At 42.1% G+C, this 15,378-nt stretch overlaps 1 protein-coding gene across 8 annotated transcripts in view; it reads left to right on the top strand.

Annotated features, from left to right (window-relative positions):
* PBX1 (PBX homeobox 1) overlaps positions 1-13,414 on the top strand; it is a 293,843-nt gene extending 280,429 nt beyond the window's left edge. For 5 of the 8 annotated variants that reach the window (XM_007989707.3, XM_007989715.3, XM_073011832.1 and 2 more), the window contains one exon: positions 8,180-13,414. In XM_007989707.3, the coding sequence (XP_007987898.1) occupies positions 8,180-8,272 (93 nt within the window). In that variant the 3' untranslated portion in view covers positions 8,273-13,414. The remainder of the gene's footprint in view (positions 1-8,179) is intronic. The other 3 variants (XM_073011835.1, XM_073011836.1, XM_007989711.3) reach the window with 2 other exon arrangements.
* The last annotated feature ends 1,964 nt before the right edge of the window (positions 13,415-15,378 follow it).

Raw genomic sequence — 15,378 nt, 5'->3', positions numbered from 1 at the left:
TCACTGGCAAAATGGTGCCTCCCATGGTAGAGCCTCAGAAGCATAGCCCTGGAGGAGCAGAGCTTGTCTTGTTCAAAACCAAATTTGGTGAGGTGGACTGTTGCTGAGTAGCAGGAGATACTAGAATCCCTGGACTTTTCTGAGGCCAGTCTTGTGGTTCCTATGTTCTAGCATCTTAATGAACAACACAGGGATTCCCAAAGGTAAACTGAAGAGCACAAGTCACCTGCCTTTAGCCGTGAGCATCCCAAGTAGCCGTGCTCTGCATGTGGAGCCCACATATTGTCCCACAGCTCCAGCTTTTGAAAATTGAAATGTCCAAAAAGCAGTAGCAGGCAGTGGATCCTAAGTCTGGCAAATCCTGGGTTCTGAGATCTAGTTTTCTCTCCTGAGAAGTAGGACTAAGAGTTCACACTAGATTTATGTGCCATTATATATTTGTGATCCAGAGCAAGAGATGTACCTAGAACAATTCCTTATAACTGTGCAGTTATGCTGGGCACCTGCAGCCAAGCCATCCAGTACTCACAGGAATGAGACACCAAGGGAAGGCTTCAAAGGCGTCATTTCTCCATCCATTCAACCAAGTGCTTAACTGAACAGCTGCTGTGTCAAACATGAGCCTAGTCCTATAACGGCTTGTTGTTGAATGATTTACCATCTCATTGAAGATACATATCAAAGCCCTTCATGTAGCCTGCACATCTAAGCATGGCTAAGTCCTCTCCTCTCGAGTCCTATCTTGCTTCACTCACCACTGTGCTCAGCTCTGTTCCATTCTTTCTGGCCTTCGTTGAATCCCTTGGAGACTCTGGAAAGGCTTCTCTTTGCCCCACTCTTGACTTGTCTGTTTTCTGTTTACCTTCAGGCTGATTTTCCATAAGCCCAAGTGAGGTCCCTCTTTTGTACTGTCTCCTAGTGCTTATTGCCATCTAGAATCTATATACATTATTTTGATAATATAGCAAATGTCTATTTCCTGCAAAACAGTAAACTCCTTGAGAGCAGAAACGAGATTTTTTTAGCTTATTTTATCAGCCACTGTATACACAGTATGTAGCACAAGTGGCCACTGAGTACATATTTACGTAACTAAAAACTAAGTGATTACAGCCAAAAACATATGGTGTGCACTTGGAGATTTTAAATGATAAATAAAAGTTGCACGTCGTTTTAAATGTCAAAATGAAGGATCAGTAAGTCAGTGATATTAGAGGCTAGAGACGTGGGTGATGTGTGCCTTGAAGAAACCTACAAGAAGGAGGTGACCCTCAAGCTGGGCCTTGAAAGATAATATGAATTTGTAGAGACCAGAGGAGATAGACAGGCAAAGGCAAAAAATCCCCTCTCTTGACTTCTCTGTACAGTAAAGGAAGAATTCTCACTTTGACAATGAAAAATTATTTCTTTGCGGCAGCGTAAACTACAGAAGTCTTTGCAGCAAGGATTTCTATTCTCCACCAGGAATGGCTGACTGCACTGCTAATCTTTCTGAACATAGAAACCTATAAACAAGATCTCAGGGTTCAAGAGGCTTGATGGGAGCCAGACAAGAGAGGTGTGTGGTAGTGTGGCATTGATGTGAAGCCACCAGGGGCTGACCTAGTGGCAGGTGGCAATTAGAGAGGATACTCTAGCAGTCAAAGGACCATGGAGACAGGAATCCTAGAGCCAGCAGCATGAGGAAATCCAAGCAGAGGATTGGCTTTAGCAGAAAATTAAGCAAAGCTAGGCATAAGCTTGCTAGAGATGGTCTCAACCACAAGAATGAAGTTCCTGTATGAACATACTGATGCAAAATGTCCAAGTAAGACAAGTGGCAAAATTGATTCTGAGTTACTTATGATACCAAACTAGGCCAGAATAAAATTTCTTCTGTCTGAGAACACATGTTATTCTCAGATAGGGTTACCAGATTTATCAAATGGAAACACTGCACAGGATATACTTATAAAATTACAATGTAACAGAACAGGGCATCCCATATTTTATCCGGCAATGTCATTCCTAGATCCTAAGAGGGAAGCTGAATCTGAATATGGCTCTCACACCAGAGAGAGAAAAGACAGGGGCTCAAGGGCACAACAGGCCATTAGGAGACTATGTCTGTTTTGCATTTTTCAATTCCCACTGTGCTCAGGGTGGTAACTGGGATACAGATGCAGTGTGGGTTGTCTCCCTTCTCCTTGTGCCTTTCTGGAGAACACTCCTTGTTACGACGGCGTGCTAAGCTGTGGTACTGCAACAGTCAGGTTCCAGTGTCTTTCTCAATTGCTTTCTCTAAACGCAAAACAAAATAGTATAACTATTAATTATCGTTGCTTGTTTGGGATAAGCTATGAAGCACCAAATCTCCCTGATGCCAATTTAGTAAGAGACACGTTCACCGCCTCAGAATATTAAAGTTACCCAGAAACTTGACGGTGCTTCTGCTCTGTCTTTTGAATATTTGTACACAGCTATTTACATGTAGTTGGACTGAATTATGGAGGTCAGGGATCTGATACCACATGTCTCCCCATGCCCATGTTGGGGGATGGATGTCCCAGTGCCACTAAGTGTTTCTTTACTTCGTCCTGTGCCTCTCCAAGAAACACTGATCAAATCGGTGATGTGTCAGGCACTGTGGTGGGCACTTTGGAGGAAAAGATAAATCCCACAGCCTTGCTTTTATGGTCAGGTGGGCGAAACCGACATGTGAAGGAACACACGCGATACAGCAGCACATGTGCTGTGATAGAGGCACATACATAGAACTGGGGGCCTGCAGGGGGAAGAAACAAAAAATGTGGCCAGGGGACAGATGGATGTGCAAAGATACTCAAATTCAGTCTTACAAAGCAGCCAAGGTGTGAGTGCGATGTAATCGGAGGAGTGAGGGCGCGGCATTCCAGGCGGAAGAAGCAGACATGAGATGGCTGCTCTGTCATGGGAATTCATGGGAATGTAAATACTTGTGTTGATATGGGAAGTAAGCAAGATCAAGGCTGTTGCGGACCTGCTGAGGACATTGAACCTCATCTTGAGGCCAATGAGTAGCCTTTGAAGGTTTCAACAGGGAGATAACATGCACAGAATGACACTTTTGAAAGATAGCTCTGGTGGCAGCTAGAGATAGGACTGGAAGAATACCCAGACCGGACCTGGATCTGTTTTCCACTGTAAAATTCCCCAGGAAATTTTGAATCTTTTGACATTCCTAAGGGGGCTTTCCAATAGCATCTTTTCAAAGTGCTCTCTGTGTAATCTTGGGAAAGTGTTAAGCATATCAGGAAGACATATTTCTTCTAGCTTGATAGAAGAATGATGAATCTAGGATGTGACCTCTACTATGTGAGCTGATGTCTCCCTGATATATAGTGGCCCTGTGTGTGTTTGCATAGAGAGGGAAAGAGGATGCATCCGTGTCTCTCTGTTTTCCTTCCTGGCCGGCCCCAACAGTGACTGGGTGATTGAGGGGCTGGAGCACGTACAGCTCCTCACCCACGCTGAAGGCATCTCTAGTAATGGCATCTGGCCCATATGCAGATCTAGCTCCACTCTGTGCTGACATCAGCCGGTTTGTGGCACCTCAGCGTATTTCTGGGTTGCAAATGAGAGTTTCTGAGTGCCAGGCTTGCTTGGGCTGTCACATCAGGTGATGAATTCTCTGCATCAACGGTGTGCTGCTAAGGTAAGCGCAGAGGAAGAGTGGGAAAAAGAGGAGATGGGGCAGGTGGTTCTCAGCCCAGCAGCCACTGCTCTGTGCTAAAAGCAGTACTGGATCCACAATAGGGAGGGAGAGGCTACTACCCATGGCCCCCGTTGTGGTTCAAGGAGGGTGGTAGAGAAAAGGCAGGGTTTGGGTTGCAATTCTGTGTCGCGCGTCCTGTCAGGAGAAACTACGTGGGTTTTCTCATGTGCCATTGCCCCATCCTTGGCTCAATAGCTAGCTCCCTCTACCTCCTCTGACAGGCATGTTTTGCATTACCTTTTAGATGAAGTTCTAGCAACATTTGATGTATAGCAAATTATGTGCCAAATTCTTTAGGGTAGACCATAGAGTAAATAGTCATTTTTATTCCTGAAATACTTTGTTTTCAAATATCTTTGTGTTTTGGAAATCCAGATTTTCTTATCTTGGGAACCTACTGTATTTTGTCCTAGTTTTATATTCTATGAGCTTCTGTCTTCGTGAGCTCCAGGTTGAGCCTGCTCTGCTGGCTTAGGCTTCACTTGGTAGAATGAAAAGTTACGTTGGGTCACACTTCCCAGGTGTTGCATCACAGGCCACAGAATTACCTATATAAAACTGAGTGCAAATGTAGACACTCTTCCATTAAAACGTTTTTAGCAATTAAAAGGGTACCTTTGGTTTTGCAGATTTTACCTCCCACCCTGTGACCCCTCAGTATGGTTTATGACATTAGCATTTCCAAGAGTGTGTTCATTACAAAGAATTGTTTGCAGCAGAATGTAGAGAGGGAAGCTGAGGTGCAGAAAAAAATAAAAATAAAAGTCTTATTTTCCACCCCCCAACCCCCGCACGGTTGTTAATGAAAGCATCCTCTCCTCTTACTGTGCCCAGAGATAAATAAACACACAAAGGCGGAGTTTCCTACTTAATATTCACCCACAGTGAGGATGAGGGAAGGAATTGCTCCCCAGGGTTAACGTGGCAGTAAGCGAGGTCAGCTGTTTCCCAAGACGGTGCAGCCTCTGAACGTCTTACATTAAAGCTAGAATGATACAGCTGAAACAGCCGAAGTGATTTACAGGAAACCCGGTTAAGTTGAGTTTGCTCGCAGTTTCTATCTTATGATGGTTTTAGCAGTAACAGCAGCAAATAATATACCATCCTATAAAGCACCTCTAGAGAAAAGAATTCTTCCACATTCCCCAGCGTGACATGCTTCTTCTAAAAAGTGTTTGTGTTTCTCTAATTTAAACCCTATTGGCTACAATGTCCTAAATTTGGTGAGAAGTGGGAGGTCATAGCTGGCATATCCTGGAACAGGGTCTCAGTCTCATTTTGCCCAGGCCGTAGAGGTCTACTGGGATCTGAGACTTTAGGTACTAACATGGGAAAGTCCTGGGCAAACTGGGATGGATAGTCACCAAATCTGAGGGGGTGTGTGTGTGTATCTGTGTGAATATTTATGGTTGGAGGGGGAGTGGAAAAAAGGGGAGTGAAAGAGGGTTTTTAAAATGTATTTCTTTTAGCTAGAAGGTTTTATATATTCTTCACTAGGTCAACTAGAATAATATAATGCTGGTTTTGATATTAGCTTGAAATAATTCCTGTTTCTACCATCTGTGGGTTCTCTGTACTCCCTGACATCTTACACACTGGTCTGAAAAAGCAGAACTTTTTAAAGAAAAGAGATCAAATTTTTACTGTTTGAGTTATTTCAGGTCTGGGATGACTCAAGAAGTCTCCCAGAACCTTCTGGGCAATATAGAATGCCTTGTCAATTCCTTCTTAATGAAACACCACAGAACTAATTTTCTTTACTAATGGCTTCATTTTTTGCGCCACTTATTGTTATCTTAATGGAATTATGGCATGGCTAAATGATAGTTAGAGTGGTGATTTGTGAGCAATGTAATAGAACTCCATTGTTCCATGTTCTATGACATGTATGCTCACTGCTTTCATAAAGCTTCCTTATCTGCTTATTTTATACCAGGTTGATTCTAAGATACATGCCTTTTTTCTTTTTTTACCAGAATTTTACTCTACTTCATGACATTGTACTTAAAAACTTCTGCCATGTTTTCTTAAATTTCTGTACTGCTGAATCATTTTTATTCCTGAAACACTTTGTTTCCAAATATCTTTGTGCTTTGGAAATCCAGATTTTCTTATCTTGGGAACCTGCTGCATTCCCCAGTGTGACATGCTTCCTCTAAAAAGTAGAACCCCTACCTTCTGCCCCCACAGATGCACTCCTGCCTGCCTGTCTGTCTGTCTGTCTGTCTACCTACCTACCTACCTATCTACCTGTCTATCTACTTATCTATCTATCTAAATATCTATCTGGTAAACATTCACATATAAAAACGAGTAGGAGAAACAGATACCAAAGTAATTATATGTGTAATCAAAGCTGAATAATTTTCCCCAAGTAGTAGAATTATGGGTGCATGCTGTATATTTTGTTTTTTATGCTTTCTTATTTCCCAAATATTATAGAGTAAGTATATCTTATTTTTATTTTTAAAAATGACATTCAAGGATCTTCTTTGGGAAAAATAAACGTAGCCGCCACTCTTAGCCTAAAATGGCACCAGAATCTATATTCTTATTGGGATGGGAGGCTACAGTATTATCACCCCCGTGACAGACTTGCAGTAGGAATTTGAATTAATTCTGTTCTTGATTCTGGTTATACTACAGAGTCTTTGCCCCCAAAAGTTGGAAAAGCTTTCTGTTATGAAAGAAAGAATTCTTTTCCTCTTTACTGTTCTCCATCTAATCTCTTTATCACAAACAGCAGGGGAAATGTCCTCCAACAGAGGAAAGGAGCAAGAGGAGAGACTTGACTGGATTAGGAGATGGGAGGTTGGAACTTGAGAGCAGTTATTCGCTGACCCGCGACTGGGGAGCACTGTTCTTGGCATTGCTCAGGATGCCCTCTTAGTATCCAGAACTGCTTCTCAGTGAGGTGTGAACAAAACCTACCGTGATGCTGAAGTAACTGGTGGGAGCTGCTTTGAATTTAAAGCCTGGCTTTCTGGGAAAATTGGAGCATCCTAGGGGTGAGCCAATGATAAAGAAAGCCAAGTGGATGAAAAGCGCAGAGAAAATGGAGCCTGATTCAAAGGTCTCGAGGCCTGTGTTCTCAGTCATGAACCAGGACACCTGGTTTTCTCTTGCACCTCTGCTCTCTTATGAATAAAATGGGAACGGACATTTCTAGCACCTATCAAGTGCCAGGCACTCTCCAGGTGCCGTGGAGTATGCAAGAGTTGAGGTTGTGGTCCCTCCCGAACAGCAACAATAATACCTGCCCCATCTCCCCCAGATTTTTCAGAGAATGAGAGGATAGTACAATAGAAATCGTTTTACCAGAGATGTCTCAGACCTGATCTGTTCAACCTGAACTCCAAAGGAACACAGTAATTGAAGGGGGGAAAGGCATTTTAGCGCATTTATATTTCAATGCTTTAAAACATATAAGCAATCATGAATTATGCATCATGAATTAACCACTATAGCATAGCATCCTTCAACTATTTTAGTGCTGGAATTTTTTTGAAAGGGATGGTTACTAAACAGATTTTTTTTAGAACGGTTTTAACAGTTTTATTGTTGGGATGCTCCTGGATCTAGAGTCTTATAAAAATGATCTCCAAATATAGATCAAGCCTATACCTTCTCATCTCACCACCTCTCTGGATATATTCACACTGACCGGTCCTTATGGCCTTGGCACCATTGTTGTATCTGCTACAGTCACCTGAATTACCCTCTGTACCTTTCAAAACTCACCTCAAAGAGTGGTCCCTCTATGAAGTATTTCCTGATGTTGCAACAAAATATGATATTGTTTTCATTTGAAACTTCATAACAATGGGACTCTACCATTTATTAGGTTCTGCCTTGATTTATAGTTCATTCGTGGGCTTATCTCCCTCCTTGAGGACATGAACTACATCTCACTCACCATTATATACCCATGAGCATCTAGTGTAGAACCTTGTGTAGAATAGGTAGCTGGAATCCCGTAAGTATATGGGACATCCAGAGCCAGAAAGAATCCTAGAAAGCATTTGAGCCAACCTTCTTGTTTTTTAAAAAGGAAGACTAAGGTCAAATAGGTGAAGGTGCTTTACCATCGACATTAGCTAGTTGTTGCCAGAGTCAGAACCAAAACCTTGAGTCTCTTGACCTACAGGACAGCTGTCATTATTTCACTGCTGGCTGGGACTTAATTACAGAGTCTTTGAGAAGTATAAACACATCATACTAGTGGGAGGTATTAACATCGTCTCCAGAGGCTCACTGGGAGAACCCAAACTTATTTGAGGGTGGGGGGAATATTATCACTCACAGTAATAGTTGCCCATTTGATGAGTGTCTCTATGTGTCAGGCACTGCGGTAGGTCCTTTACACAAGTTGCCTCATTGTCATTGTCTGCTGAAAACAGCCACCCAATCTCAGAGGACTGACTTCTCTCCCTTTTTCCCTTCTAGGCTAATGGAGGTTGGCAGGATGCTACTACCCCTTCATCAGTGACCTCCCCTACAGAAGGCCCTGGCAGTGTTCACTCTGATACCTCCAACTGATCTCCCAGCAATCGCATCCCGGCTGACCCTGTGCCCCAGTTGGGGCAGGGGCAGGAGGGAGGGTTTCTCTCCCAACGCTGAAGCGGTCAGACTGGAGGTCGAAGCAATCAGCAAACACAATAAGAGTCTCCTTCTCTTCTCTTCTTTGGGATGCTATTTCAGCCAATCTGGACACTTCTTTATACTCTCTTCCCTTTTTTTTTTCTGGGTAGAAGCCACCCTTCCCTGCCTCCAGCTGTCAGCCTGGTTTTCGTCATCTTCCCTGCCCCTGTGCCTCTGTCCTAGACTCCCGGGGTCCCCGTCCTCTCTCATATCACTGAAGGATATTTTCAACAATTAGATGAATTTAAAGAGGAAAAAAATTACAAAGAAAATAATAAAAGTGTTTGTACGTTTTCATGCTGGTGGTTTGAGGAGCCAAATTTACCTCACTCGGATCCCTGACTCCCTATGTTCACAGGCAATCCTTCTCTGTTTCTCTTATTATTCTCACTACCTCTTAGCAGGAATACACCACATTGCCCTGCTCATTCCAGGCCTCCCTGCTTCCTCTTGCTTTTCCTCCCTGGGGACAGTACTGATTGGAACACTTTCCTCCTCTTCCTTCCCAGCCCCAGCTATTCACTGGGGACTGTCATAGCTGGGATTCTAAAGGTGCCACGTTTTTCATTTTCATCTCCGCTAGGTTGGATCCCAGGCAGGAAGTCAGGCAGCAGGGAAGGACACGGGAACAGCAGGTGGAGAATTCCTACAGTCTTTCTTATCCTGCTATCAACAGCTCTCAGTTTCAGAGGCACAGTCTTTGGAGACCATTTAACACTCAGAAAGCAATATTTAGAACCTACTACAAAACTGGGCCTGAGTTAGGCATGGTGATGAATGCATCAGTAAGGAGTAGAAAGTTCTTATCTTGAAACCCTTCAACCTCAACTATGCCTTCATAGACACATACATTCATGCACATGTAGGCACATGCACCATCTCACATCTTCACTTTCCCAAGATGCCATATACAATTACCTACATTAATAACCGTAGCACTATACCTTATGAGCCCGAGAGAGGGAATTAGTGACTCTAAGTGAAGGTCACTGACAGAGAGAAGCAGTATGTGTCTGTGGCTTCCAGAACCTGCAGGCCCACTAGCGTGCACTTACCAGAATGGCATACACAGGACCTGATCTTGAGGAAGACCAGGTTTCCAGTGTAAACTACTCTTGTTCGCACCCTCTGGAGCATTCAGGGAGCCACATACAGTACTTACAATGTCTTTAATGGACTTGGTTCTGTTTCGTTTTTTGTTTTATATTAGGCACACTGTATTTTCCAAAATGTTATACCACACTATGTTCTTGGTCCTAACCTATTGCTCTAGAGGAAAGAGTTGTATAAGAACGTGGCTCATGTGAACTTTTGCTAGCTTCCTTTGAGGACCTGAGAATCATGGGGAAAGGGAAGATAATGTTTTCATTGAAATCATCACAGTGAGTTTTATTCCCTGCGAACACAGCATGTACTAAAAATACATGAGAAAATAGCATGTACATGAAAGCTATTCTCGAGAGTACCCTGAGCTCACCATCTTCATAGCCAACCCTACCAGCTATAAAGATATAAAGGTGGCAGCTGTATCACTTGATTAAGTGGGAGGTGGTCAAATCTTTTGGTGCCTCATTTTCTTCATCTGTGAGATGGGAACTGTTATGCCTGGCTTACTAAGAGGCTTCTGAGAGACTGAAGAAGTTGATTTTATTCATATCCAATCTGTAAATGCGAAGTCAGGGGAAGTAATGTCCCTGAAATAAATGGGTTCATGCCATCTAGGGACAATAAATGATTTTCTTGTTGTAACTTCTGGTAAATATCAGTACCTTGACGTCATCACCATGATGACAAAGAGAAGAGTTTTTGTTGATCTTCTTGGTTTTGGTCTGTCTGGTTTCTTAGGACAAAGAAAATCTTTCCAACTAGAAACATAGGCCCTGGTTCACTTAGTTTGCACTTGAACCCAATATGTTGCCTCGTACATACTTGGTCCCTGTCACATTGACTGCTTGGGAGGCTTCCAGGGAGAAGTATGAGACCCTGAGGGGTGAGAATGGGCAGCTAACAAGGACATGGAAATTCTGCATGGCACTGCAGTCATGAGTAGCAAACACTCTCTGTGTGCTCAGGGGAGCAGGAGCTGCCTCTGAAGAAACTTGAGGGAATGTGTATTTGAAGGAAATGCAAAAACTAAATATTTAGCAAAATGAGATTATGCCTTGATGACTAAAAAGCACTAGAAAGGATGTGTCTACTAACTTCTGCCCTAATCAGAACAGATGCCTAGAAGGAGCATTTTTGTGACAACTTCGTAGTGATTAGAATCAGTGGACAACTCCATCTTAGTGGCAGGAATATAATGAAACTACCCACACAAGAACATAGTTGAATCACATTTGCTTGACTTAGGGCAAAGTACGAAAGAGAGACGAAAGGGTTCTCTTGGAAACAAGAAGAGTGACTCCAGATATGGCTTGAAATGATTACCGTGTTAAGTTAATGCAAAATATCAGAGCAGTGCTACATTTGCACAGGCAGTTTCTCTCCGGGCAGTAGTTTGCACTGATGATCACCTTTCACAGCATTTTCCCCAACCAGCACTTCACTTAGTCTTCTCTACACCCAGCACCTCCCCCTGGCACCCCCTGCAAGGCCACTATCACTTCCGACATCCATCGTGGCATCCGTGAGATCTGTCCACATTAGGCGAAGCAGGAGAGCACTGAGAGCAGCAGGATGGGTTTGGAAAGAGCATGCCTCTGGAAACACAGCTTCCTGGGAATTTACATTAGGCCAGTCCTACAGATACCAAGATGCACCCCAGGATTTCTTCATTTTCTAATAGATATGGGAGTGCTCCATTTTCCCCGACAGCGAATTTCCCCTGAGAAACGATACTAGACCCTGGGTTTGCCCACCTTGTAACTCTTCATTATCTCCTCCTTTTCATCCCTAACTCCCCTCCCCCTGGCGTGGAATTGACGCCCATGCAGTACATTTGCCAAGTGGCACCTTCTTTCAATTTATGTTTTATTTTGCTATGGTGGTGGTTCTTTATTTGCTGGTTGCCTTTTCTCACACATTTTTCTCTCTCTCTCTCCTTCCTTCTGCTTTTTGTTTTTCTGCCCAGAAAAACCTGACTTCGATACCAAAAAAGATGAAACTACAGAAACTCAAATTTAAAAAAAACTTTAAAAAAAAACAAAAAAATACTCAACAATTCTTTCAGCTTTATTAACATTTTCCATTGTTTCTTGCGACTTGTGTCTCGTTCTTTGTAGTATTGATGATGAACATTTGATAATGAATGTTCTTGTATATTCAGATAAAGAAAAAAAAAACCAAAAAAGCGGTCTGAATTTAATAGTGTTTATAATAAAAATTTTAAAAATGACCCTCATAGCACGCAAAACAGGATGGGGAATTTCCCTTCTTCTTTCTGTGACAATGCGCATCATTCCTGCATTAGTTTTTAACACCAAACTACCTACATTCATCATTTCCCTCATTTTTCTTTTATTTTCTTGCATTTGTGAATTAGTTCAAGAATGCTAGAAAAGTGTCGAGTTGTGCACATCCATTTCTTGTTTCACAATGTTTAAAAGTGGCAGTAATTCATTTTGTAAACTAAAAAAAAAAAAGGTTGGAATAGTGAGCATAATAGGTACAACCTAACACATTATTATGTTTATTAACTTTGAGACCCAGAAGTAAATTCTTTTCTTTTCTTTATTCTTGCTCTTAAAAATACAAAAAAAAAAAAATGTTTTGTTTTGTGTTATTTTTGGTTTGTTTATTGGTGGGGGGGCTTTTTTTAATTGTCAGGATTATGATCTTGCTGTTTTTCTTCAATATGTATACAAGGTGATGTGAAAAGGCGACATGGCAGAGTAGTGAGAACAAGTAAGCTTGTTCTTCTACTTTGCTTCACAATTCAGTTAATGCCAAAAGCAAAGATCAAGCCCATGTTGATGTCTAGTTGCTCACCTGCATTTCCAGAGAGTGTGGCACTCCTGCGGTCCCTGAGAAAAATAAAATCAGGGACATGCTTCTCCTTTTAGCCTTTTAAAAATTCAAAACATTTAATCCAAGGAAACTTTTTATGCTATCAGGAAAGGTTTTTGCCATTTTTGATTCTGATTGTCACAGCCAAGTACTTTGTTTTCTTTCTCCCTAATTAATAACTACATTCCATGAGGCCTCTTCCAACTACAGAGGCCTTTTCTTCCAGAAGAGTCCTGCAGAAGATGCTGGTATGATGGGCACCATTGGCTAAGTAAACTAGATGCAGGAAGCAGTCTTTGGGGCCAGTCTGCCAGCTGAGTCCTGGTTTTGGATGAAGAGTTGATGAGATACTGGGCCAGGCTCAATGCTGTAGTTTTAATGCTAAGAGGTTAAGTTTACTTCACAGAGTACACCTCTTAGTAACCTCTGACTTAGGCAGCTGCTTAAAGCAAATTGCAAAACTGGCTTGATTTGGAATGTTTTTATTAGAGGAAAAAAGAAAGCCATATTATCTGGAAAAAACTTCATTTTAAATATCCATTATTCAACAAATTATGTTCAGAAAGTGATCAGAACTTCAGCAAGAAAAGTGAAGTAATAATGCAGAATTGTGGAGCAACACTTCAGGAAATATTCCTACCCGAGCGCTTGTACTTTTGAAGTCATAACAACATGATGAGCTTTTCACATCACCTTTATGGTTTCAATCCCTAGCTCAAAGCTTTCTGGAATCTTTTATTTTTTGTAAACTTTTTTTTTTCTTTTGTTAAAATAAATAAAACATTCAATGTTTTTCTCCTTTTCTCTCTTATTCTTTTCTTTGGCATTTTCATTTTGAAATGCTTTCCTTTGGTTGTTGGTTTTATTCTCCCCCTACCCCTCCCCTTTTCTTCTTATTCAGAGTATAAACCTGCAAAGCTCTGCTCTGTTTTGGTTTTGAAAGTTTAAGCTTTTCTGCTTCTGTGAGAGCACAGGCTTCTGTCCCTTTTGATTCCAACTGAACTTTTGTGTTCTCTAATGATACTAACACGGTGTAGGTTTTACAGTCTCCTAATTTGTACTGGTAATGCATATTCCAAATAAATAGTTTCTTTTGTTGCAAAAAAAAAAAAAAAACAAAAACAAAAAACTTGTATTTTGTGCACATTTCTTTTCTTACATGCTGGCAACTTCTCTTTCCCCAAACTAGGCCTGCATTAGTGTAGATGATGGTCTAAACTGTTGCCCTAATCACTGAAATGTCTACATGCCATGGTGGTGGGGCAGAGACCTCATGGGCCACCTTCTTCACTCAGGAGATCAGAAGGAAGGAAGAAAGGATCATTTGTGGGTAAACAATAGCTGTATTACAGAGGGACAGAGCACCCCATCTTGTCTGCTTGCAACTGGCAGCCATCCACCAAGTACCAGTTCAAAGAAATTCCAGGAGTATTGTCCATAATAAATTCTAAGTTCCTAAGTCATGGCTGTTTGCCCAGTGATTCTCCTTTTCTTCTCTTTGTCTGCTATAATCTGGTCATAAGGAAAATTGTGGTTCCCAAGAGATGTTTCAGGGGAAGGAATCTAGGTTACAACTAATACTCAGTTGTAGGCTCTCAGGAGTGTGATAGATGTTACTCCCAACAGATGTGCATCTCTACCATCTGTTATGCCTGCCATCCCAAAGAAGCATCTCTTCCAATAGTCTGCACTCATATTGAACCCCTGACCTTTGAGGTTTTGATGTGTTACAGAATGTGGTGTCCCCAGTGTTCTAGCTGGAACACCAGGCCTCCGCACCTAAGTCTGTGCCCAAGTCTTTAACACCGTCTTCCCATCCATAGAGTGGGATGGAACTCCTTGTCTGGCTTTTGACATGTTATTCTAGGGCCATCACATGCATTACATTCTCATTTTCATGCTGTAACTCTCCTATGAGGCTCTGTCCAGATCCTGTATGAGACGAGTATGTGTTGAAAGCTGAGGTAACAATCACTTATCCCAGTCACAATTCTAAATGATAGAAACAAGATCAAAGCATCCCCAGCCTGTGGGAATCAAATTATCATTTTTATTAATGGACAAGCTAAGTGCCTACTGGCCTCCAAAGTTTACAGCTATCTGCTAATGTTGAGTTGGTGAGATTTGAGCGTCACCAGAAGCCAAAATGGAGGACTCGTGTTCTCTCGTCAAATCTAAACATTGGAATATACTTATGGGAGCAAGCAGGCTCCGATTACTTCCTTTTCCAATTGCATGGAAAATTAGGGTCTAACTCACCCACCTAGTGTATTACTTAGAGTGGTACTAAATAGATATAACAAATAGACCAAAAATGTATACTGCCTCAAATGCAATACAAGCTATTTCTCACTTACGGTATAGCCCAAGGCAAATGTCCCTGGTCATTTCCTCTCCTTGAAGTAATTCGGGGATCTAGCTGCTTCTACTTTGTGGCTCATCTGTCCTCCAAGGATCTGTAGCTTTTCATATCTAGCCCACAGAAGGGAAAGGGTGTGAAGAAGGCCCACCCACTTCTTGAAAGCCTTGACCAAGACTTCCCTTCCATTCATATTCCTAAATGCAAGGGTTAGGGGTAGGCATGGGGATTAGAAAAGTAGTCCCTGGCTAGGCAGCCACTTCCTGGGAATAGCTGCACACAGTAACTTTGTAGACAACTGACCATCTCCATCACACCTAGTGATGGGATAAGGAAGAGCAAAAGACAAGTCCATATATAGCTGTTTCATTGATTAGACACACTTTCAGTAGAGACATTTCCATGTCAGCATTCCACACTTGGCTTGATTACTTTTCACAAAGATCAAGAGAGGGATTTAACAGGGGCCAGAGATGTGCAATCCAATATTGCCCGCTCAAAGTAGAGGAAACAAAAGTCTCCACCTCTATGGAAATGTAAGAATGCGAGGTAAACAACCCCTTTTTTCCAACATTCTCCAAATGTTGTTTTCTAGCTTGCCTTAGCACCAAGCCTACGGTCATTAGGAAGGGAGAGCTGCAGTATGTTAGGGCCACCTTGTTCCCATCTTTGGGTCACACCGATATGTTTACCGCTA

The sequence above is a fragment of the Chlorocebus sabaeus genome, chromosome 25 (genome assembly GCF_047675955.1).
Source record: "Chlorocebus sabaeus isolate Y175 chromosome 25, mChlSab1.0.hap1, whole genome shotgun sequence".
NCBI lineage: Eukaryota > Metazoa > Chordata > Mammalia > Primates > Cercopithecidae > Chlorocebus > Chlorocebus sabaeus.
The sequence above is the reverse complement of the archived record's forward strand: the minus strand, read 5'-3'. Positions and strand labels throughout refer to the sequence as shown.